Source organism: Erythrolamprus reginae, chromosome 5 (assembly GCF_031021105.1).
Source record: "Erythrolamprus reginae isolate rEryReg1 chromosome 5, rEryReg1.hap1, whole genome shotgun sequence".
Lineage (NCBI taxonomy): Eukaryota > Metazoa > Chordata > Lepidosauria > Squamata > Dipsadidae > Erythrolamprus > Erythrolamprus reginae.
Genome location: NC_091954.1, coordinates 68,946,389 through 68,972,763, shown reverse-complemented (window position 1 = coordinate 68,972,763; position 26,375 = coordinate 68,946,389). Strand labels below are relative to the sequence as shown.

Genomic DNA, 26,375 nt, shown 5'->3' with positions numbered 1-26,375 from the left:
GGTAGAGGAAATCTGATTTGCTATTAGTCATTTAAAAAGGACAGTATAATCTCTCTTTTTAATTTCTGACGTTATTCTTTATTTTATTTTCCACTGGGAAAAATAGCCTGCTTTTATTTTTCCTGTAGGTGAAGGGGAAAGGGTGGCATTTCCAAGTGTAAAATAAAGCATCTCAATATAATGCTTTCTTTTCATTACCACTATTAAATGAATGACCAAACATTTTGTCAATTAAGGATTTTCCTAAAGAGACATTCTGCCACAAAGAGAAGCATACAGCTTTGCATTCCAATATTTAGGATTGCTTAATTAGTCACAATAGAATTAATTTTGGTGGATTTTTTTTCCTGTCTTCCAGATACATTCCTCCTGATAAGAGAGAAGAAAATGACCAATCCACTCATAAATGGATGGTGTACGTAAGAGGTTCCCGACGAGAGCCAAGCATTGATCATTTTGTTAAGAAAGTCTGGTTTTTCCTTCATCCCAGCTATAAACCTAATGATCTTGTTGAAGTCAGGTAACACAGATTTTATTGAACTCACCTGAATGATTTGATTTCAAATGCGCTGCGGATGCCGCAAAGTCCCTGTGGGGAACAGGGTCTTCAGAGGGACTTAGGGCAACCCAGACGCGTGGGGTCACTCACGAATTCGAATCCTAGAAAGAAAACCTGGACACATTTCTCTCCGGGTGAAATGACACAGTTTTGAGCCGTGCACTTCCTTTTATTGGGGAGAATGTGCAAATTGGGTAAGGTTATACGTACAGTGTTCCCTCGATTTTCGCGGGGGTTACGTTCCAAAACCTCCCGCAAAAGTCGATTTTCCGCGAAGTAGCGGTGCGGAAGTAAAAACACCATTTTTGGCTATGGACAGCCAAAAACTACCCCCACGCACCCTTTTTCAAGGCAGCGCAAGGAGCCGGGTTTGAAATTAGGGCAGGGAGCGACGAAAGTGCGGAGGCCGGCAATGATTGCTTTGAATGTTGGCTGCCCCCGCCCCCCCAGCGCCTCCGGCCCCCTCGCCGCTACCGCCCACCCGCCCGATCCACCCCTCTCACCGGCTTTCTTGGGACACGGGTCCTCCTGCAGCAGCGCTGGCGGCTACGGCTTCTCATCCTCCTCATTTGGCCGCTAGCCACTCTGAGCGCTTTGAGAATGCCCGCCCCGCCCCTCTCACAGTCCCTTAGCTGAGAGCGCTTTCATCCCAGCTATCAGCGAGGGGGCTGCAGGAGAGGTCGGGGCAGGCGTTCTCACAGAGAGGGAGAGAGAGAGGGAGAAAAAGAGAGAGAGCAAGAGGGGGGAGAGTGGAAGGTAGAGAGAGAGAGAAATTATAGAAAAAGGGAGAAAAAAAGAGAAATGAGAAAATGATTGAAGCAGAGAATGACAGGAGAGAAAGAGAGAGAGAAGTGACTCTTGGTGATGACATATGACATCATCGGGTGGGAAAACCCGTGGTATAGAAAAAAAACCGCGGAGTATTTTTTAATTAATATTTTTTGAAAAACCGTGGTATAGCCGTTTCGCGAAGTTTGAACCCGCGAAAATTGAGGGATCACTGTATATGTCAAGTGGTATACAGACATCCAATAACATAACTCTAAGACATGACACAACTTCCGAGTCCTTCCTACCTACATATGGCACGTAACTAGCTTCTACTGAACAAATGTCTCTTATGGCCAATTTCCTGGGCCCCTTTGTTGTGAATATGGTTATCTCCTGTTTACCACAAAGCAAGGTCTTTTATTGCTGCTTTCATCCTGTTTACCCCAGGAAATGTAAATATGCATCCTTTTATCACACAGTTCTCATCCTGCTGACACATTCTTGTTATTCAAGGGGAGCTGCCATGAACCGCTTTATGGCCAGTCACTTCCTCAAGTAGAGTTCGCCAGAAATGCAGACTTGTCCTTATGTGGTTTTTACGTTCAGTCCTATTCTGGCTAATGGAATAAAAGTGTACAGTCATACCTCGTCTTACGAACCTAATTGGTTCCAGGGGGAGGTTCGTAAGACGAAAGGTTCGTAAGACGAAACATTGTTTCCCATAGGAAACAATGTAAAGTCAATTAATCCGTGCAACCCAACCCCCCCCCCCCCGCAAAAAAACGCTGCCGCCCGGCTGTCACCTTTTAAAACAGCCTGGGGGCTTCTCAGCGAACGCCGAACGCCAAACCCAAACTTCCGGGTTCGGCGTTCGGGTGGCCGCCGAGAAGCCCCCAGGCTGTTTTAAAAGGTGACAGCCGGGCGGCGGGACTTCCCAGCAGCCTCCGAACGCGGAAGTTCGGGTTTGGCGTTCGGCTTCGGGAGGCTGCTGGGAAGCCGTGCGGCTATTTTAAAAGGTCACAGCCAGGCTGGGGGGCTTCCCAGCAGCCTCCCGAACCCCGAACTTTTGCCAAACTTCCGGGTTCGGGGTTCGGGAGGCTGCTGGGAAGCCCCCCAGCCCAGCTGTCACCTTTTAAAACAGCCGCGCGGCTTCCCAGCAGCCTCCGAACGCCGAACGCGGAAGTTTGGGTTTGGCGTTCGGCTTCGGGAGGCTGCTGGGAAGCCGCGTATCTCGAGTTGTTCGTATCTTGAGGTACCACTGTATAAAACATTTATGTTAGAAGTCCAGATATTAAATCCTATCCTAACATGATATGGCAGCCACAATGCTCCATATCTTTTCTGCAACTTCCTCAACTCTTGTATCTGTTGCTAACGTTGTGGATAGAATTGCTCCTTGAAGTAGCAAATGCACTTAATGGTACTCCTTGGATCAGTGGCATAGCATCCCCAAACAGACTCAGTAACTCAGAATACCCTTCTGTCAGCTTTTCTGGTTTCTCAGATACAGCATATCCTGGATAGAAGAATTTCATTTCATGTATTTAGTTATTTTAAATTGGCACGACATTTTCATTATCCCTGTCAAGACTCAAAACATTTCCTGGTGGGTTTTTTTTCATTTTTGTTTCTGTTTTTAAAAAAATACTTGTTAGAAGAAATAACTAAAGCCTCCATTGTCCATATTTGTAGAGAACCTCCTTTCCATCTGACGAGGCGGGGCTGGGGAGAGTTTCCAGTGAGGGTTCAGATTCACTTTAAGGATAACCGAAACAAAAGGATTGACATTATACACCATCTCAAGGTAATACTGCAGGGTTCCGTGATACAGTGCCTAGTTTTGTCCCACATGTTTTTTTTCTTCAAGGAAAAAGTCCTCAAGGAAATAGTCAGACTGCTTTTTGGGTTTTATAAGATAAAATGAACATAACAAATAATGTCTTTGGAAAATCTGAGTATTGCATTGGCAGTTCTGTGTTAGCAAAAACTTCAGAAGAGAAGGATTTAGGGGTAGTGATTTCTGACAGTCTCAAAATGGGAGAGCAGTGTGGTCAGGCAGTAGGAAAAGCAAGTAGGATGCTTGGCTGCATAGATAGAGGTATAACAAGCAGGAAGAGGGAGATTGTGATCCCCTTATATAGAGCGCTGGTGAGACCACATTTGGAATACTGTGTTCAGTTCTGGAGACCTCACCTACAAAAAGATATTGACAAAATTGAACGGGTACAAAGACAGGCTACAAGAATGGTGGAAGGTCTTAAGCATAAAACGTATCAGGAAAGACTTAATGAACTCAATCTGCATAGTCTGGAGGACAGAAGGAAAAGGGGGGACATGATCGAAACATTTAAATATGTCAAAGGGTTAAATAAGGTTCAGGAGGGAAGTGTTTTTAATAGGAAAGTGAACACAAGAACAAGGGGACACAATCTGAAGTTAGTTGGGGGAAAGATCAAAAGCAACATGAGAAAATATTATTTCACAGAAAGAATAGTAGATCCTTGGAATAAACTTCCAGCAGACGTGGTTGGTAAATCCACAGTAATTGAATTTAAACATGCCTGGGATAAACATATATCCATTGTAAGATAAAATACAGGAAATAGTATAAGGGCAGACTAGATGGACCATGAGGTCTTTTTCTGCCGTCAGTCTTCTATGTTTCTATGTTCCGTGATAAAGTGCCTAGTTTTGTCCCACATGTTTTTTTTCCCCGAGAAAAAGTCCTCAAGGAAATAGTCAGACTGCTTTTGGGTTTTATAAGATAAAATGAACATAACAAATAATGTCTATGGAAAATATCTGAAATTTAACATGATGGGGGAGGGGGGTGTTTCCCGTGTTGATCTATTACACATGCAAAGTATAGCAACCGTATGTTCTTGGAAAAAATAAAGGGCAAACCTAAAAATGGGCAAATCTAAAAGAGATCCATAAGGATCAAGAACTTTTGTTTAATAACTTTGTTTTACAAAGGAAAATTAAAGAGCAGAACCAAGAAAATAAATAATTCTAAAGGATTGCTTTCTGAAATAAAGAAGTATATAAAGTACCTATGATCGTATGTATACTATATGTGTGCACAAATGGAGCTTCAAATAATTTTAAATGTAAGGCTTATTTTTTACTAAGACATAAGTGCAGAAGTCACCAATGCATTACTTAATAATTAAAAAATAACACCAAATATCAAATATGGGACATCTAAAATTATTTACATTACATTATTTTTTAATTGAATAAGCTATAAAAAAAGGGGGGGGAGATAGAGATTGCTTGGAATTTCAAGCAGAAATCCTGGGAAAATACAAAAATTTTAATACATTCAGGTTTTTAAAATACCTATACCTGTAGTGATTCTCAGTGCATAAATCAAAGCACAACCAAGAATTATTTCTGTTAGATTCAAGAATTCCCCCCCCTCCCCAGATAAAAAGGAAGATCCTTTTGTTACTGTCACAAATTATAGACTGTCATTTTGCAACCATTTGAGGATAGGCTCTCTCAATGGTGGTATTTATTTTTTAGAATTTTCTCCAAACTCACAGGAGGTGACTACTATTTTTCAGGCTTCCTTTAGCTGCCAAGATAACCCTTTCAAGAATACATTTACAAAGTTATAAAAAGTCAGATAAGTAGCTTTGTTGTAGAAAAGCTTTGAAGCCATTACAAAAGAATTCAAGCAACTGCAGTGTATCAAACACAGGCCCTACTTAGTGAAATTAGGGTTCACATTCTCATACCTCTTCTGCTGTGGAGGCAGAAGGGCTAGAATTAGCCTTCTGATACCAAATATTCTCTCTCTTAATTTCTCAATCGGTGAGTGACCTAGACTGCCTTCAGCATTTAAATATTCCTCAAACATTGGGTAGTTTTAATCCACTTTGAATTCATGTATTTGCTCTTTCCAAATATTTGGAAGTAGATTTAGTCGCTAGATGACATATGTTTGAGCAGGAGGCCTATTCTCTATCTGCCTCCTGATTTAGTAACAAACATGTCTGCTATAAAGCTGTTTATACATGGTTGTGTAAGGACATATTGCATTGCTTTGGCACCTGTTGAAGACATATTTTGCTATCCAAGCCTTGAGACAACTATTTATCATCTCATATCCATTAATATGCTTTGCATTTTCTGTTTTAACTCTGTTGCTTTATTTTGAGTTTTTAGATTTGACTATAAACTGCTTAAATATTGTTAAAGTTACATGAAAGCTTTTAATAAAGCAGCATGCAAATATTTTAAATGTATATACAGTGATCCCCCGGGTATCGCGACCCCGATCATTGCGAAACGGCTATATCGCGAGTTTTCAACCCGGAAGTAACACCATCTGCACGCATGCGTAGATGGTGGAGTTTGCGTTCCGGCAGATCAGCTGCAGGGCGGCCGAAGGAACGTTCCCTGGGTCTTCCCGCCGGCATGGGGGGCTTCCTAGCACCCCCCAAACCCGGGTTGGGGGCTGGGGGGGTGCTAGGAAGCTCCCCATGATGGCGGAGACCTGTTAAAACACTCGCGCGGCTTCCAAACTGAGTCCTGAAGCCAAGCGCAGAAGTTCGCCTTTGGCGCTTGGCTTCAGGACTCGGTTTGGAAGCCGCGCGAGTGTTTTAAAAGGTCTCCGCCAACAATGGGAGCTTCCTAGCACCCCCCCCCCCCGAGCCCCCAACCCGGGTTTGGGGGGTGCTAGGAAGCTCCCATTGTTGGCGGAGACCTTTTAAAACACTCGCGCGGCTTCCAGGACTCGGTTTGGAAGCCGCGCGAGTGTTTTAAAAGGTCTCCGCCAACAATGGGAGCTTCCTAGCACCCCCCCCGAGCCCCCAACCCGGGTTTGGGGGGTGCTAGGAAGCTCCCATTGTTGGCGGAGACCTTTTAAAACACTCGCGCGGCTTCCAAACCGAGTCCTGAAGCCAAGCGCCAAAGGCGAACTTCTGCGCTTGGCTTCAGGACTCGGTTTGGAAGCCGTGCGAGTGTTTTAACAGGTCTCCGCCATCATGGGGAGCTTCCTAGCACCCCCCCCGAGCCCCCAACCCGGGTTTGGGGGGTGCTAGGAAGCTCCCATTGTTGGCGGAGACCTTTTAAAACACTCGCGCGGCTTCAGGACTCGGTTTGGAAGCTGCGCGAGTGTTTTAAAAGGTCTCCGCCAACAATGGGAGCTTCCTAGCACCCCCCCCGAGCCCCCAACCCGGGTTTGGGGGGTGCTAGGAAGCTCCCATTGTTGGCGGAGACCTTTTAAAACACTCGCGCGGCTTCAGGACTCGGTTTGGAAGCCGCGCGAGTGTTTTAAAAGGTCTCCGCCAACAATGGGAGCTTCCTAGCACCCCCCCGAGCCCCCAACCCGGGTTTGGGGGGTGCTAGGAAGCTCCCATTGTTGGCGGAGACCTTTTAAAACACTCGCGCGGCTTCAGGACTCGGTTTGGAAGCTGCGCGAGTGTTTTAAAAGGTCTCCGCCAACAATGGGAGCTTCCTAGCACCCCCCCCGAGCCCCCAACCCGGGTTTGGGGGGTGCTAGGAAGCTCCCATTGTTGGCGGAGACCTTTTAAAACACTCGCGCGGCTTCAGGACTCGGTTTGGAAGCCGCGCGAGTGTTTTAAAAGGTCTCCGCCAACAATGGGAGCTTCCTAGCACCCCCCCCCGAGCCCCCAACCCGGGTTTGGGGGGTGCTAGGAAGCTCCCATTGTTGGCGGAGACCTTTTAAAACACTCGCGCGGCTTCCAAACCGAGTCCTGAAGCCAAGCGCAGAGCGCCCTTGGCTTCAGGACTCGGTTTGGAAGCCGCGCGAGTGTTTTAAAAGGTCTCCGCCAACAATGGGAGCTTCCTAGCACCCCCCCCGAGCCCCCAACCCGGGTTTGGGGGGTGCTAGGAAGCTCCCATTGTTGGCGGAGACCTTTTAAAACACTCGCGCGGCTTCAGGACTCGGTTTGGAAGCCGCGCGAGTGTTTTAAAAGGTCTCCGCCAACAATGGGAGCTTCCTAGCACCCCCCCCGAGCCCCCAACCCGGGTTTGGGGGGTGCTAGGAAGCTCCCATTGTTGGCGGAGACCTTTTAAAACACTCGCGCGGCTTCAGGACTCGGTTTGGAAGCCGCGCGAGTGTTTTAAAAGGTCTCCGCCAACAATGGGAGCTTCCTAGCACCCCCCCGAGCCCCCAACCCGGGTTTGGGGGGTGCTAGGAAGCTCCCATTGTTGGCGGAGACCTTTTAAAACACTCGCGCGGCTTCCAAACCGAGTCCTGAAGCCAAGCGCAGAGCGCCCTTGGCTTCAGGACTCGGTTTGGAAGCCGCGCGAGTGTTTTAAAAGGTCTCCGCCAACAATGGGAGCTTCCTAGCACCCCCCAAACCCGGGTTGGGGGCTCGGGGGTGTGCTAGCGAGCCTCCCATGTCGGCGGGGATGTTTTAAAACACCCGCGCGACTTTCCAATGAGTCCCGAAGACAACGCGTTTGTCTTCGGGACTCATTGGAAAGTCGCGCGGGTGTTTTAAAACATCCCCGCCGACATGGGAGGCTCGCTAGCACACCCCCGAACCCCCAACCCGGGTTTGGGGGTGTGCTAGCGAGCCCCTCATGTCGGCGGGGATGTTTTAAAACACCCGCGCCGCCCCCAATCTTAGGCTCCTCGCTAGCGCTGCGGAAGTAAAAACACCCTCTGCACATGCGCAGATGGTGTTTTTACTTCCGCAGCGCTACTTCGCGAAAACCCGCTCGTTGCGGGGGGTCCTGGAACGGAACCCTCGCAAAGAGCGGGGGATCACTGTATATCACCCCAACGGTGGAGGAAATGAACAAGAATTATTAGACCATTAACAAATACTCATAACTTTGCTATTGGAAAAAGGCAATCAATGTATGGACGATTTTAAAACACATGCATATCTCCTTGTAACTTTGTAGTTAAACTACTTTTACATAATACTATTTTCTCTTGGGGACCCTTTTGGGAGAAAAAATGTCCTTGGTTAAAAACTATTTTGCATTTCTTTTGCCTTCTTTGGAAGTTTAAGATTTACGGCCATACATAAAGCTTTTTACTAAATGTCGCCCTCTCTCTTGCTTCCCACATCTTGAAATTATGGCGAATCCATTGTGCATATTAATCCTGCCTTCCTGTAGTGAATTGGAGCTATTCCTGGTGTTGTATCACCTGCAAATCAGAGGCACATAATGGAGATGTTGAGCAGTTCCATGGGCTGCTATGGAGCCTTTCTGCCTTAGCCGTCTCTTATTGTGACCCTGATTCATTATAGGTTTTTTAATGCTTCATTTCATGTAGTTTGAATTCATCTTTTATACTGCATTGTAAGATTCCATTATCTTGAAAGACATTAACTCAAGTCAGAATACAATGCATTCTTTTTTTCTTTCTCTTTTTTTCTTTTCTTTTCTTTTTTTGCATATCCAATGAAAACACAACAAATACAAAATACTTGGGAAGAACAAATACATACATTCAAAGTGGATTAAAACTAGCCAACATTTGAGGAATACTAAAATGCTGAAGGCAGTCTAGGTCACTCACTTATTGAGAAATTAAAAGATAGTATATTTGGTATGGGGATGCTGATTTTTTTTAATGCTGGCTTTTTATTATTCCTGATAAATAATTGTTTAAAAAATAGTTAAAACAATACAATTTTTTAAATATTTGAGTTCGGTGAAGAAGCCTCAATATTTGTATGTAGTGAAATGATTTAACAGATAATTTGGGTCAAAAACAGGGTTTCTTTCCTTTAAAAAAAATCTTATTTCCTGTTTCTTACAGTTGGATAGAACATACACAGGTTTACAGACACTAGGGGCTGAAACGGTATGGCTTTGTTTTTACTTTAACTTTTTTAAAGTGTTGGTAGGAAAAATGAGAGACTTTCTTGTTTTTTTAAAGAAATATTCACAATAAATAAATCTTTCAAGCAGCCGTAATGCCAAAGTACAAAATCTATTGAATTTGTGTATTACAGTGTTCCCTCGCTTTTCGCGGGGGATGCGTTCCGAGACCGCCCGCGAAAGTCGAATTTCCGCGAAGTAGAGATGCGGAAGTAAATACACTATTTTTGGCTGTGAACAGTATCGCAAACCTTCCCGTAACACTTTAAACCCCTAAATTGCAATTTCCCATTCCCTTAGCAACCATTTAGATTATTACTCACCACGTTTATTTATTAAAGTTTATTAAAAAAATATTTATTAAAAGCAGACTAAAGTTTGGCGATGACATGTGATGTCATCGGGTGGGAAAAACCGTGGTATAGGGAAAAAATCCGCGAAGTATTTTTTAATTAATATTTTTGAAAAACCGTGGTATAGACTTTTTGTGAAGTTCGAACCCGCAAAAATCGAGGGAACACTGTATTAGCAACAAAAGCTTGTATAGGTCACAAACAAATATGAATGGTACCTCACATTGATAAATTACATACATTTTGCTTGAATATAAAGTTTTTGTAATCTGGATGAACAATATGTGGTCTCTAGGTGTCATTGGACAATAAATCCATTATACTGGCCATCATAACCAATGGTGACAATTGTTGAAAGTTGCAACATCTGTAGGGCCACATGCTGTCTATCCCTAATCTAGAAGCTTCAACAAATGGAAACTTTATAACCTGAGCTAATGTTGCAGAATCCTGGTGGATTTTTTTCTTTTGGGTGGAACATGTAAGACACACAACCCAGATCTTTGAAGGTGGTTCTAAGAAAGAGACCTGAAAATCTGAGGGAAAATGTACTTTTCTCCATGTTGTTCTGCACATAGTAAATTGTCTGGTTCTGTTAACCTTTTGAGCCAGTCCAGAAAACAAGCACAATAATGAAAGGTAGCTATATTTTTATTGAAAGATTATCTTAACAGAATATGCAAGTTTGAAAGTATTCCTTTCCCTTCTTTTGCTCTCTGGAAAATTAGGGAAGTCCTTTTTGAAACACGTCCCATGCCGTCTCTGCTTCTCTGGAATTTTGCATGACAATAGTCTTGTCCTATGATGGTGAACCTATGGCAGTGTTTCCCAACCTTGGCATCTTGAAGAGATCTGGACTTCAACTCCCAGAATTCCCCAGCCAGCAAATGCTGGCTGGGGAATTCTGGGAGTTGAAGTCCAGATCTCTTCAAGATGCCAAGGTTGGGAAACACTGACCTATGGCATGCGTGCCACAGGTGGCATGCGGAGCCATATCTGAGAGCACATGAGGAGTTGCCCTATGTCAGTTCCAGCGTGTTTGCGCACGCTGTCCGGCTGGTTTTCAGCCTGGGGGAGAGCCATTTTCGCACTCCCCAGACTTCAGGAGTCTTCTCTGAAACCTCCGGAGTGCGAAAAATGGCTCAACAGGCAAACCGGAAGTTCAGAAAAACCTGACTTCCGGTTTGCCTGTTGGGCCATTTTTCACACTTCGGAGACTTCAAGGAAACTTGAGGGTAAAAAAGAGCCCAACGGGGGAGGGAGGCACCTGTGGAAATGCACAGTGTGGCATGTGTGGCATATGTGGGGGATTGTGTGCTGCCATTTTTGGCACACAAGAAAAAGTTTTGCCATTACTGGTCTAGACTATGAATTACTAGATTTCCTCTTGTCTCCCAAGTTCATTCCTACATACTGTTACAGGTTCGCACCAGAGTTCAGCAGTAAGTCATAATTCTCAGGCACTTAACTCTTCATTTTGAATGCAGGGGCCCAACATCATATATACACTGCTCAAAAAAATAAAGAGAACACTTAAACAACAGAATATAACTCAATATTCAATGAGTGTTCAGTATTCAATGAGAATATTTCATTCATTCAGATCTAGGATGTGTTATTTGAGTGTTCCCTTTATTATTTTTTTTGAGCAGTATATTTTAATACCAAGGTGTTATGAGGCTCTTCAAACATATTTGACTAAAAAAAACCCTATAATAAAATTGTCATTTGCCCAACAGTAGTTTTCCTTCTCTTTTGAAAAGGTTGTGGATGTTGAATTGCATCGGCATTCTCTTAAAGAAGAACATCAGTCATCAGATTCTGATTTTTCTGACGTTCCTAACTCAGCGCATTTGCCATTAAATATGCCGGCACCCATGAAAGCATCTTCACCAATAAAACAAGTGCGCGACTCCATCACAGAAGTTTCCCTTGAAAAAGGTAAAGATGTTTGTCCTTCTGCCTGAATCAGGATTATATTGATGCATTGTTGATAACAACTGGGAATCTCGGTGTGATTGTCAGGCAAAATTTGTCCCTAATTATAAGTAATTTCAATGGCAAAGACAGGATGGAAACTCAAATCCTGTGCTTCAAAATTGGAAAATTCTTTGGATTTGCTTGTTTTTTTAAATAAATGAATCAATTTCAAGAGGTTTTCGCCTCAGAATGAAGCTTTTTTGTCCCACATATTTCTGTTTAAATTGATATATTGATCAAGAAAACTTTGCACCTTTCTTCTCTCTTTATATTTCCAAATCCTGTGCTTCAAAATAGGAAAATTCTTTGGATTTGCTTCTTTTTTAAAAATAAATGAATCCATTTCAAGAGGTTTTCACCTCAGAATGAAGCTTTTTTGCCTCACATATTTCTGTTTAAATTGATATATTGATCAAGAAAACTTTGCACCTTTCTTCTCCCTTTACATTTCCAAATCCTGTGCTTCAAAATTGGAAAATTCTTTGGATTTGCTTGTTTTTTAAATTAATGAATCAATTTCAAGAGGTTTTCACCTCAGAATGAAGCTGTTTTGCCCCACATATTTCTGTTTAAATTGTTATATTTATCAAAAAAACTTTCCACCTTTCTTCTCCGTTTACATTTCCACACCAGGGCTTAGTGCCGACGCTGAAAGGCAGACAACCTTTTATGCGCTGCCATCGTCTTTAGAGCGGACTCCCACTAAGCTCACAAGTCAGAAAGTTGCTTTTGGCTCCCACAGCAACTCAGCTTTTCAGCCCATTGCAGCCAGTTGTAAAATAGTACCTCAGGGTCAAATCCCAAGCCCTGCCGAGTCTCCAGGCAAGTCTTTCCAGCCCATCACCATGAGCTGCAAGATTGTGTCAGGTACGGATAATTTGAAGCCTATTTTAACATGGTAAGACTGGGGAAAACATTTGAAATAGGTGTCCCACAAAGCATGTTTGCAAGCGTAACTCTTTCAAGCAGTGGCTTTTCTTCCTCGGGATTCTGAGCATATGTGTGCATGCCCAGCGTCTTTGCTTTGCTTGGAGTCCCAGACTATTCTTACATTTTATTTTATTTATTTATTTTGTCCAATACACAAAACATATTGAGGGGAATAGGCATGAAGTATTACATATAAGGAAAAGATATGAAAATAGAGGAGAAGATATATGAAAGGGAGGAAAGATATATGACATATGGGATAAGGGGAGACAAATTGGACAGGGGACGAAAGGCACACTGGTGCACTTATGTACGCCCCTTACTGACCTCTTAGGAACCTGGCGAGGTCAATCGTGGATAGTCTAAGGGAGAAATGTTGGGGGTTAGGGGTGGACACTACTGAGTCAGGTAATGAGTTCCACGCTTCGACAACTCAATTGCTTTTTTTACAGTCAAGCTTGGAGCGATTAATATTGAGTTTGAATTTGTTGCGTGCTCTTGTGTTGTTGCGGTTGGAGCTGAAGTAGTCATTGACAGGCAGGACGTTGCAGCATATGATTTTGTGGGCAATACTTAGATTCTGTTTTAGGCGTTGTAGTTCTAAGCTTTCTAGGCCTAGGATTGATAGTCTGTTTCCATAGTGCATTCCGTTTCGAGTGGAGGAGTGAATGGCTCTTCTGGTGAAGTATCTTTGAACGTTTTCTAGGGTGTTGATGTCCGAGATGTGGTGTGGATTCCAGACAGATGAACTGTATTCAAGGGTGGGTCTGGCCACATGCGTGGGCAGAAAGGGACAGTCTTCTTACAGGAAGAATTAATTATTTTAGAGGATGCGGCTTCTTCAAGTAGATGCACTTTATTCATGATGCACTTTCTGAAGTCCCCTTTTCAGTTGTTTTCCTTGGGCCTATTTTGTGTACATCTAATGAAAATAAGCCAATTTACTTTGTATTGAAACTGTTATATTTATTTGGGGAAAGGATGAGGAGGGGCAACTATGGCATATATGCCGCTGGAATAAACCCTGGTGTGTGGTGCTACTTAGTGGACACTTCTCTTGCTCACCCTCCCTCCCTCCCTCTGTCTTCCTCCCCCTCTATCTGACTCTCACAAAAACTGTCCGTCTGTGAGGTAGGCTTACTTTTACATTACTAAAATCAGGTCTCACAAATGGAAAGTATTCTTATTTATTGTAAAAGACAAAGTGGTAAGCCATGAGCTTAACATAAAGTAGGGGTCTTCAAACTTGGCAACTTTAAGACTTATGGACTTCAACTCCCAGAATTCTCTTGTGAACTTCAGCTATGCTGACTGGAAAATTCATTATTATTATTATTATTATTATTATTATTATTATTATTATTAATTAGATTTGTATGCCGCTCCTCTCCAGAGACTCGGAACAGCTCACAACAACAAAACAGTACAAATCCAATGGTTAAAACAATTTAAAACCCTTAATATAAAAAACAATCATACATCTCATACAAACCATACGTAAAGCGGAAACAGCCCAGGGGAATCAATTTCCCCATGCCTGGCGACAGATTTCCCCATGCCTGGGTTTTAAGGAGTTTGTGAAAGGCAAGGAGGGTGGGTGTAATCCTAATCTCCGGGGGGAGTTGATTCCAGAGGGTCGGGGCCGCCACAGAGAAGACTCTTCCCCTGGGTCCCGCCAGACAACATTGTTTTGTCGACGGGACCTGGAGAAGGCCAACTCTGTGGGACCTAACCGGTCACTGGGATTCGTGCGGCAGAAGGCGGTCCCGGAGATATTCTGGTCCGATGCCATGAAGGGCTTTATAGGTCATAACCAACACTTTGAATTGTGACCGGAAACTGATCGGCAGCCAATGCAGACTGCGGAGTGTTGGTGTAACATGGGCATACCTGGGGAAGCCCATGATTGCTCTCGCAGCTGCATTCTGCACGATCTAAAGTTTCCGAACAAAGGTAGCCCCACAAGTCTTAAAGTTGCCAAATTTGGGGACACTTGATGTAAAGAATACAAAATGGCTTACCCTATAAGAAGCCTCGCAAGATTTGTTGTATCTGGGAGAATTCTGGGAGTTGAAGTCCACAATTCTTAAAGTTGCCAAGTTTGGGGACACTTGATGTAAAGAATACAAAAAGGCTTAGCTTGGAAGAAGCCTCACAAGATTTGCTGTATCTGTTCTAATGAATAAAACATGACATTTTTGGATGCTACACCTCCCTGACATCAGAGGAGCTCCCCCCAGAGATCAGAGTTGCCCCCTCCCTCCTCTCCTTTCGTAAGCTCCTTAAAACCCACCTCTGTCGTCAGGCATGGGGGAATTGAGATATTCCCTTCCCCCTAGACCTATAAAATTTATGCATGGTATGTCTGTCTGTCTGAGTGTATGTTTGGTTTCTTAAATAAGGGCCTTTTAAATTAATTTAAATATTAGATTTGTTACATATTGTTTCATTATTGTTGTTAGCTGCCCCGAGTCTACGGAGAGGGGCGGCATACAAATCTAATAAATAAATAAATAAATAAATAAATAAAATGTTTCAGGAAGTAAGGTGGTAAAAAGTCTGATTTTCAGGACTAGTTTCTATCCTTTTAATACTTGAATCAGTTCTGCATTTGAACCGTTAATATTTGCTGTTCATGTGTATTGTAATTTAGGCATATTTGTCTCATATATATATTTGGAATGCTTTTTAGGTTCTCCAATATCAACCCCAAGTCCTTCTCCACTACCTCGTACCCCAACATCCACTCCAGTGCATATGAAACAAGGAGCTGTGACCCCTGTAGTTAGCAACCCTTATGTTATTGTGGACAAGCCTGGCCAGTCAATTGGAGCATCAGCCACAAATGCAGGTGTGTTAGTATAGTTTCATTTTCTGTTCCCTTTTCCTAATGTCAGTCCTCTTGTTTAGAAGGCAAAACACCAGATGGATCTCTTTCCCAACACGTTGAACAAAGATGTGTGTCTTTCGTTCCTTGTAAGAAAAAGTTATACATCTATTTTCATGTAACTTGTTTTCTTATATACTTTTTCATAAAAATTTACATGACTGTATCTGTGATGATCCATGGCAAGACAGAGAGGCAACACAGCCAGCTGATAGTTCGAACTCCCCTTTATTGCTCCATCTTTTCTCCAAATGGTCCCCCGTTTATAGCAAGTTCTGGAGCAATGCACTCACACACACCTCCAGCAGCCTCCTTTGACCTTAGCATAAAAGTATAATGGGAGATTATGATCCCGCTATATAGAATGCTGGTGAGACCACATTTGGAATACTGTGTTCAGTTCTGGAGACCTCACCTACAAAAAGATATTGACAAAATTGAACGGGTCCAAAGACGGGCTACAAGAATGGTGGAAGGTCTTAAGCATAAAACGTATCAGGAAAGACTTCATGAACTCAATCTGTATAGTCTGGAGGACAGAAGGAAAAGGGGGGACATGATCGAAACATTTAAATATATTAAAGGGTTAAATAAGGTTCAGGAGGGAAGTGTTTTTAATAGGAAAGTGAACACAAGAACAAGGGGACACAATCTGAAGTTAGTTGGGGGAAAGATCAAAAGCAACATGAGAAAATATTATTTTACTGAAAGGGTAGTAGATCCTTGGAACAAACTTCCAGCAGACATGGTAGATAAATCCACAGTAACTGAATTTAAACATGCCTGGGATAAACATATATCCATCCTAAGATAAAATACAGAAAATAGTATAAGGGCAGACTAGATGGACCATGAGGTCTTTTTCTGCCGTCAGACTTCTATGTTTCTATACCCAACTGACCTGCCTGTTCTGTTCTCTCCCTCTGCCCCTCACCAACTCCCAATGACCAATAAGGGGCCACAGAGTTGGCCTTCTCCAGGTCCTGTCTACCAAACAATGTCGGCTGGTGGAGCCGTGGAGAAGGGCCTTCTCTGTGGTTGCTCCGATGCTCTGGCACCAACTGCCTCTGGAGATCCGTACTACCCCACTTACTGGCCTTCCAGAAAGCCGTTAAGACCTGGCTTTTCTGGCAGGCCTGGGGCGGTTGATCGAATGAGGTTATTATCTTGATTCGGCTGTGAATGTTTGAGAGATATATATATGGTTTTATTGAGGGCTATTAATGTGTTCTTAAACTGTCTTTTAATTGTTGTTTTTATTGTAAGCCGCCCAGAGTCCATGTGGAGTTGGATGGCATGTAAATTAAATTAATTAATTAATTAAATGCATCTTTCCAGCATTTTCTTCTTCCTACTGCTTCATAACTATGGCCACTGCCAGTGCTTTTGGCATTATGCAAATTCTTGAATGTTCACACTTTGGTTGTTATGCAGTACATTGATTGAAAACTTCCTTTGATAATCATCATAAGCTATTTTCATATAGCTAGGATGTCAATAGTATCTCAGGAACCGCCTTCTGACGCACGAATCCCAGCGACCAGTTAGGTCCCACAGAGTGGGCCTTCTCCGGGTCCCGTCAACTAAACAATGTCGTTTGGCGGGGCCCAGGGGAAGAGCCTTCTCTGTGGCGGCTCCGGCCCTCTGGAACCAACTCCCCCCAGAGATTAGAACAGCCCCCACCCTCCTTGCCTTTCGTAAGCTCCTCAAAACCCACCTCTGCCGTCAGGCATGGGGGAACTAAGATATTCTTTCCCCCTAGGCTTCTACAATTTATGCATGGTATGTTTGTATGTATGATTGGTTTTATAACAAGGGTTTTTAGCTGTTTTAGTATTGGATTTTTAAATTCTGTTTTTATCACTGTTGTTAGCCGCCCTGAGTCCACGGAGAGGGGTGGCATACAAATCCAATAAATAAATAAAATAAATAAATAAATAAATTCAGTTCTGGGCCCTTTTTCAGTAAAGCTCATTTCTTTTGTGTTCCTATTCATACTGTCTGGTTTCCTAGCAAATTACATAAATGAGCCTACAGAAGAAAGTGGTGACCCTTCTTCCCTAGCAGTGGATTAATGCAAGTTTTAAAGGGGAAGTGATTGAGAGTTTCCTGTCCCTCTCACCTACATTTTGCTCGGTTCTGATTGACTACCACTGCAGTTTCACTAGTGCTGCATTTAGTAAAGCAGTGTACATGTGCAAGAAGTTGCTGGCCTTCTCCCAAGTTTTCCAAGTCTCCCAAGTTGAGTGATGAATGAGTGTCTTTTCTCTGTATTATATGGAAGGCAATATATGACTTTCCGCCGATAAGCTATATTCAAATTATTGATAATGCCAGCCAGCCCGTGCCATGCTGACTGCAATTTCCAAAATTTCCCAATTGGCATGGCTAGAAGAATTCTGTCTTTCGTAAACTACTCAAGACTCACTTATACCGCCAGGCATGGGGGAGTTGAGATACCTTTCCCCCAGGCTTTTTTACACTTTGTTTTATGCTTGGTATGAATGTGCTGTTTGGTTTTTTAAAATATTGATAGGGTTTTATATGTTTTTAATATTAGATTTGTTCCACTGCTATATTGTTTTTATTACTGTTGTGAGCCGCCCCGAGTCTTCGGAGAGGGGCGGCATACAAATCTAATAAATCAGTCAATCAATCAATCAATCAATCAATGTATAAATAAATAAATAAATAAATAAATAAATAAATAAATAAATAAATAAATAAAATTCTGAGAACCGTGGTACCAACATTAGAGGATACCCAGTTATGGGAACTCTACTGCAGACCTCATTAACACTAATGTATCTTACATCAGAATGTGTATTATATACTAATGTCTGCTGTATTTCTCATAAATATAGGTAATCCTGCAAGTAAAGTTACAAGTGCTTCTCAGTCCTCTCGTGGGACAGGTTCTCCAGTCTCAAAAATTCATGGAAGCAGTTTTGTATCCTCTACAGTAAAGGTACAGACGTTTGGCTAACCTATCTAGTCTTTTAATAGTTTCCTATAAATGTGGTTGCAACATGCTCCACTTTTACATCCTTACATGTTTTTAATGGGATGTGCTCCTACAACCGTGTACATCTAATATTTTTCATTCAGAACGCTAGTTAAATAGTATGTCTATTCTTTCTTAATACAGTGTTCCCTCGCTTTTTGCGGGGGATACGTTCCGAGACTGTCCGCGAAAGTCAAATTTCCGCAAAGTAGAGATGCGGAAGTAAATACAGTACACTATTTTTGCCTATGAACAGTATCACAAGCCTTCCCTTAACACTTTAAACCCCTCACTTGCAATTTTCCATTCCTTTAGCAACCATTCAGATTATTATTAACAGTGTTAGTGGGGGGTCAGAGGTCGACCCCGAGGTCTCTCCCTTGTGGGGTGCCTCAGGGATCGGTTCTCTCTCCCCTGCTATTTAATATCTACATGAAACCGCTGGGTGAGATCATCCAAGGGCATGGGGTGAGGTATCATCAGTACGCTGATAATACCCAGCTTTACATCTCCACCCCATGTCCAGTCAACGAAGCAGTGGAAGTGATGTGCCGGTGTCTGGAGGCTGTTGGGGCCTGGATGGGTGTCAACAGACTCAAACTCAACCCGGATAAGACGGAGTGGCTGTGGGTTTTACCTCCCAAGGACAATCCCATCTGTCCGTCCATCACCCGGGGGGGGGGAATTATTGACCTCCTCGGAGAGGGTCCGCAACTTGTGCGTCCTCCTCGATCCACAGCTCACATTAGAGAACCATCTTTCAGCTGTGGCGAGGGGGGCGTTTGCCCAGGTTCGCCTGGTGCACTAGTTGCGGCCCTATCTGGACCGGGACGTCACTCATGCCCTCATCACCTCGAGGTTCGACTACTGTAATGCTCTCTACATGGGGCTACCTTTGAAAAGTGTTTGGAAACTTCAGATCGTGCAGAATGCAGCTGCGAGAGCAGTCATGGGCTTACCTAGGTATGTCCATGTGTCACCAACACTCCGCAGTCTGCATTGGTTGCCGATCAATTTCCGGTCACAATTCAAAGTGTTGGTTATGACCTTTAAAGCCCTTCATGGCACTGGACCAGAATATCTCTGAGACCGCCTTCTGCCGCACGAATCCCAGCGACCGATTAGGTCCCACAGAGTGGGCCTTCTCCGGGTCCTGTCAACTAAACAATGTCAGTTGGCGGGCCCCAGGGGAAGAGCCTTCTCTGTGGCGGCCCTGACCCTCTGGAATCAACTCCCCCCAGAGATTAGAACTGCCCCTACTCTCCTTGCCTTTCGTAAGCTCCTTAAAACCCACCTTTGTCGTCAGGCATGGGGGAACTGAGACATCTCCCCCAGGCATATACAATTTATGCATGGTATGTTGTGTGTATGTTTCCTTAGTAAATGGGGTTTTTAAAATATTTTAAACTATAATTTAGATTTGTCATGAATTGTTTTATTCTGTTGTGAGCCGCCCCAAGTCTGCGGAGAGGGGCGGCATACAAATCTAAATAATAAATAAATAAATAAATAAATAATAAATTACTCACCATAAAAAATATTTATTAAAGGCAGACGAAAATTTGGCAATGACATATGATGTCATCGGGTGAGAAAAACCGTGGTATAGGGAAAAAACCTGCGAAGTATTTTTTAATTAATATTTTTGAAAAATCGTGGTATAGACTTCGCGAAGTTCGAACCTGCGAAAATTGAGGGAACACTGTATATACCATTTTGGCTCTTCTTAAATTGCCACCACTTTTCTCAAAGTGTGCCATGAGTTCTCCCACCCAAACTCTGTACATAATGGATTGTTTCAAGTAGTTGGCCAAAATATTCGGGCTTCTGTTTACAGATAGTCCTTGTCTTACAACCATTCATTTAGTGTTCAAAGCTGCAACACTGGAAATAATGATCTTATCTGTTTTTCATATGACTGTCCCAGCATCCCAACGATCACGTGATCGAAATTCAGCCACTTGGCAACTGGCATGTATTTATATCGGTCGCAGTGTCCCAGGGTCATGTGATCACCTTTTGTGACTTTCTGACAAGCTAAGTCAATGGGGAAGCCAGATTCACTTAACTGTGTTATTAACATAACAACTGCAGTGATTCACTTAACAGCTGTGGCAGGAAAAGTCATAAAACGGGGCAAAACTCACTTAACAACATTCTTAGCGACCGAAATTTTGGACGTAGCTGTGGGCTTATTTTGAGGACTACCTGTGCTATTGTTTTCCAACAATTAATCAATTGAAACTAGATCAGTTTTGTGCAGTGGACATTGCACCATAATTGAAAACAAAATCATTACTGTACATCTATTTGGCAGAAAATTAAAATAGTTCCAACTAATGCAGTTCATTATGTTCATTTATTACAAAAGCATACAGTTTGAAGTCCAAAAGTCACTCACATATCCATAAAAGTTTTTGGTAAAGTCCTGGACCAGGGTATCCATGAGACCAGACCACCTTCTGCCGCATGAATCCCAGCGACCGGTTCGGTCCCACAGAGTGGGCCTTCTCCGGGTCCTGTCAACAAAACAATGTCGTTTGGTGGGGCCCAGGGGAAAAGCCTTCTCTGTGGCGGCCCCGCCCCTCTGGAACCAACTCCCCCCCCGGAGATTAGAATTTCCCCCACCCTCCTTGCCTTTCGTAAGCTCCTTAAAACCCACCTCTGCCGTCAGGCATGGGGGAACTGAGATATTCTTTCCCCCTAGGCCTTTACAATTTATGCATGTTATGTTTGTTTGTAGGGATGTTTGGTTTTTACAATAAGGGTTTTTAGTTGTTTTAGTATTGGATTTATATGATGTTTTTTATTACTGTTGTTAGCCGCCCCTAGTCTACGGAGAGGGGCGGCATACAAATCCAATCCAATCCAAATTAATTAATTAATTAATTAATTAATTAATTGTAGGTTTCACTTTCCCAGGAAGTCCAAATATTCATTAAATGTAAACAAATCATGCCAGTTATGTACCATCAACTAACAGTTTCTTTTTAATTGTTTTCTAACCTAACCAAAACAAGTCTGCTTAATAGCCAAGAATGTCCATCAGACTGAAAGTTACTGCAGTCTCCTGTTTTCCTGTTCTCTGGAATAGTAATAGTAAAGGAAAATTAGATTGTGAAATTTTACCATAGATAAGTCTATTGTTTAAAATGAAATCCGACGCTTAAAAAGAAGAAATGCCTGCATCGTTAGCTTAACCACGTGCTGTGTATATTATTCATTCTAGCAAGAGGACTCTTTGTTCGCAGCCATGCCACCTCTTTGTCCAATTGGGAGTCACTCCAAGGTACAAAACCCTAAATCTGTGACAGGACCACCCGGAACATTTACAAAGGTACTTTATTCTCTCTGCTGTGCATGGTGCAGTTTTGTTTCACAAGGAGAGTTACCGTGGAGCTTCCTGAGTTTGATCCCTGACAGGCTTTGTAGTTACTCGTTTCTTAGATTTCTGGCATTACATACAAACATACATTATTTCCTGTGCTTTTCTATTCAGACAATGATGGGGTTTGTCCTTCATTGGTCTCTCATTTGGCTCTCTCATAGGATATCTTCAGCTTCATAGGCTGAAGGATTTGTAAACGTTAGTGCATATGTGAATATTGTTTTGAAGAATTAATCAAAGTAAATGAGCCGGGGTGGCGCAGCAGGTAGAGTGCTGTACTGCAGGCCACTGAAGCTGACTTATAGATCTGAAGGTCAGTGGTTCAAATCTGATCACCGGCTCAAGGTTGACTCAGCCTTCCATCCTTCCGAGGTGGGTAAAATGAGGACCCAGATTGTGGGGACAATATGCTGTCTCTGTTGAACAGTGCTATTGCTAACATGTTGTAAGCCGCCCTGAGTCTAAGGAGAAGGGTGACATAAAAATCGAATGAATGAATGAATGAATGAATGAATGAATGAATGAATGAATGAATGAATAAATAAATTCTACATTTGGTATAGACCACTGCTACATTCATTAATAGTTCAGTGAATGTGTTCCAAGAACCACATAAGAACATTATTATACCAATAATCTTATTATTCTTCCTAAAGCCAACCAAAGGTGTAAGTGAAATTTGCAAACAAAGCAATAGTGCAAAAAAGAGATTCTCCCACATTTAAAGGAATCTCAGTGCCTTTATTATTTTTATAAATAACTCAAGATGGCAAGAATATCCGATACTCCTTCCTTCTACCATTTTTTCCATAATAATAACAGACTGATGAGGTAGATTGGGCTGTAAAAGAGGGACTAGCCCAAAATCACCCATCTGGCTTTCATGCTTAAAGTGAGCGGAGGGTCACAGCTTCTGTAATATAAAAATAATTTGAGACTTTTTTTCTTTACTCTTTCATGCTTGTAGGTGATGGACTGATTGTCATGAAAAATGTTAATACTTTAATGTATATTCTAGGAATTTCTTTGGGGGGTGGGGGGTGTTTCATATTTTCTACCAGCTTTTCTAAGTTACATGTTTTTTCTTTTATTGCTGTATTGCTTCAGTGTGACATTCATTTCTTTGTAAAAGGATACTCTGAATCTTTTTGAACCAATACATTAGTTATAACTTTTCAGAAAGTTCTTTTATAGTGTTTTAATTGTTGCTGTAGTTTTATTTTTTATTGTTTTGTAACTGTTAAATATTTTAAAGGCACAGTTGTCTTGATCCTGAATTCGTGCTGAACCAGACAGACACTCAATTTCTTACAAAAGAAAAGAATGCAATTTTAAATGGGAAATTGAGTAATTTAAGCAAAATAAAGAAGTGTGTGTATCTTTCTGATATTTGAACAGATTTCCCCTTTTCTGACTATTATTCCTCCTCTACAGTAGTTTTGTAGAAAAAATATCTAAAAACCCATTATATAAAAAACATACAACACAAGCATACCATACATAAAACTATATAAACCTGGGGAATTGAGATATTTTCCCCCAGGCTTATATAGTTTTATGTATGGTATGCTTGTGTTGTATGTTTTTTATATAATGAGTTTTTAGATATTTTTTCTTTTAAGTATTAGATTTGTTTACTGTACACTGTTTATAATTGTTGTGAGCCGCCCCGAGTCTGCGGAGAGGGGCGGCATACAAATCTAATAAATTATTATTATTATTATTATTATTATTATTATTATTATTATTATTATTATTATAGTTTTATCACCTCTAAGCCAGCATAGAAGATGAACTGATCCTCAAATCTCATAGTAAATCAAGAGATCAAGGATCTAGTGGATCTAAAGCTGCTCCCATTTGGAGGCCTTTCAGTTTCTCTTGTTAGTGGAAAATAGACCTGTAGTGCTTTCTAATGGGCATTGTTGTAGGGAGTGCCAGCCAGCTTCTTAACCCTTCGTTTGAAAGGTAAGGTCTTCTCCACAAAATCTTAATTTCCATTTAATTTATTTGAAGGTGATAATAAAGCAAGAGCCTGGAGAACTGCCGCAATATTCCCCAGTGGCAGCAACTGGAGCAGCCTCTCAGGCCTCACTGCCACAGTACATGACTGTGAAAGGGAGCCATGTCATCGCCTTATCACCCCAGAAACAGATTGTCAGCACAGGAGAAGGATCCACTTCATCAAAGGTGATGGAGTCTCCTCCCCCCTCTTTTTCACTCTAGTAGTTTTGTAGCTCTATCCCTTTACTCCACGCTCTTGCCCTTTCAACTCAACTAAGTAATACCAGAAGGAATACCTATTTTCTTCTTTCGTTCAAATACCTGCTTTGTTCTTTAAATTATAACATTATTGGTTTGAGGAAAAATAATTGCACTTCATTTGTTCTCACAGCGTTCAACTATTTGATATAGAATAGAATAGAATTTTATTGGCCAAGTGAGATTGGACACACAAGGGATTTGTCTTGGTGCATATGCTCTCAGTATACATAAAAGAAAAAGATACATTTGACAAGAATCATGTGGTACAACACTTAATGATTGTCATAGGGGGTCAAATAAGCAATGAAGAAACAATCAATATTAATAAAAATCTTAGGATACAAGCAACAAGTTACAGTCACACAGTCCTAAGTGGGAGGAAAAGGATGATAGGAATGATGAGAAAAACTAGTAGAAATAGAAGTGCAGATTTAGTAAAAAGTCTGACAGTGTTGAGGGAATTATTTGTTTAGTAGAGTGATGGCTTTCAGGGGAAAAAACTGTTGTTGTGTCTGGTTGTCTTGGGTGTGCAGTGCTCTATAGCAACGTTTTGAAGGTAGGAGTTGAAACAGTTTGCGTCCAGGATGCGAGGGGTCAGTAAATATTTTCTCCGCCCTCTTTTTGACTTGTGCAGTATACAGGTCCTCAATGGAAGGCAGGTTGGCAGCAATTGTTTTTTCTGCAGTTCTGATTATCCTCTGACGTCTGTGTGCGTCCTGTTGAGTTGCAGCACCAAACCAGACAGTTATAGAGGTGCAGATGACAGACTCAATGATTCCTCTGCAGAACTGTATCAGCAGCTCCTTGGGCAGTTTGAGCTTCCTGTGTTGGCGCAGAAAGAACATTCTTTGTTGTGCTTTCTTGATGATGTTTTTGATGTTAGGTGACCATTTTAATTAAAGATGTTAGGTCAGCTAACATCCTTAATTCCAAATTGTTTTTCTTTGAGTAACATTTTCCTCCCCCCCCCCCCCTTGCTTGCTTATGTGCTTTCCTGTGCATCATATAGTTGTTAGAATTATTAGAGAAGCTGCATCTTTTGGGGCCTTGCACAATCTTAGGAAATTAGATGTTAACACTGGTTTTGAGAAACATGCACTGGTTTCTCGATAGTTCCCTAGCCTTGTCATCTTTTTATCTTCAAAATAACTTGAAAGCCAGTTATCCTAAAGGCTATATTTTCACAAACTCACTTTCCTAGAATTGAGAGTTTCCACTAAGACGTTTTTTCGAATATCAGCAAAGTCAAGTTGGCAATTACAGCTGTTTTCGGAAGTTACAGAGCTTAGTTCCCAAAGATGTTCACTGGTTTCTCTTTTATCTCTTACATGGTGGCTTAAGCTATTCCTGATTACACAGCATTTTTATTAAGCCCATTCGAATACAAAAAATTATATGGGTTTGAAATATTGAAAGGAATCATTGAGTATCTTGCTACACAGTTAAATATTGGGTTATTTTAATTGTTTGATGTTCTTTTTCTCAGTATTTGCAATAAAACAATTAAAATGCACTGTTGTAAGACAAATATGAGTGGAGTGCTTCCTCGTCTTACGAACTTAATTCGTTCCGTGACCAGGTTCGTAAGTAGAAAAGTTCATAAGAAGAAGCAAGTTTCTCCATAGGAATCAATGTAAAAACAAATAATGCGTGCAACCCCATCCCAAAAGTCACCCCTTTTGCCTCGCGCTGCAGGGAATCCCCGCCTCCGGACTTCCATTGCCAGCCGAAGCGCCCATTCTTGCATTGCTGGGATTTCCCTGAGCCTCCCTTCGCTTGGATTCAAAGCAGCACCGGCAAAAATGAAGGGAATCCCAGCGAGGGGAACCTCTGGAGAATCACAGCAACACAAGAACAGGCACTTTGGCTGGCAACGGAAGTCTGGAGGTGGGGTTTCCCAGCGAGGGGAGGCTCAGGGAAATCCCAGCAACACAAGAACGGGCGGTTCGGTTGGCAACAGAAGTCCAGAGGCGGGGATTCCCAGCGAGGGGAGGCTCAGGGGACTCCCAGCGCTTCGACTGGCAATGGAAGTCCAGAGTCGGGGCATCCCAGCAGCGGCGGCTCGGGTTCGTAAGGTGAAAAAATCTTAAACACCGGGTTCATATCTCGAAAAGTTCGTATGAAGAGGCGTTCATAAGATGAGGTACCACTGTACATGGAAATGAATACACTTAGAGTCTTTTTCTTTATCTAAATTATCTGTAAAGATCCTTCTATACAGTATTTTAGAAGTTATTAACTGTTTGGGGCTGCTAGTTATTTGAGCAATAAAACAGGCATAATCATCCTGAGTGAAGTAATTTTGCCTCAGTTCCACACAATTTCCACTTCAAATCTAACCTTTGACAGAATATCGTTTTCATTTAACTTGATGTTAATACATTATCTCTATGTGTATATTTATGGTGTGCGTATTTTTA

General features: G+C 42.2%; 1 protein-coding gene across 2 annotated transcripts in view; it reads left to right on the top strand.

Moving 5' to 3' along the window:
* The window catches only part of YEATS2 (YEATS domain containing 2), a 58,444-nt gene that overhangs the window by 8,654 nt on the left and 23,415 nt on the right, over positions 1 to 26,375 (top strand). For both annotated transcript variants that reach the window (XM_070752976.1, XM_070752978.1), the window contains exons 8-16: positions 359 to 520; positions 3,023 to 3,134; positions 9,087 to 9,131; positions 11,265 to 11,442; positions 12,115 to 12,348; positions 15,104 to 15,262; positions 18,163 to 18,266; positions 21,532 to 21,639; positions 23,707 to 23,880. In XM_070752976.1, coding sequence (XP_070609077.1) covers positions 359 to 520; positions 3,023 to 3,134; positions 9,087 to 9,131; positions 11,265 to 11,442; positions 12,115 to 12,348; positions 15,104 to 15,262; positions 18,163 to 18,266; positions 21,532 to 21,639; positions 23,707 to 23,880 — 1,276 coding nt within the window. The remainder of the gene's footprint in view (positions 1 to 358; positions 521 to 3,022; positions 3,135 to 9,086; positions 9,132 to 11,264; positions 11,443 to 12,114; positions 12,349 to 15,103; positions 15,263 to 18,162; positions 18,267 to 21,531; positions 21,640 to 23,706; positions 23,881 to 26,375) is intronic.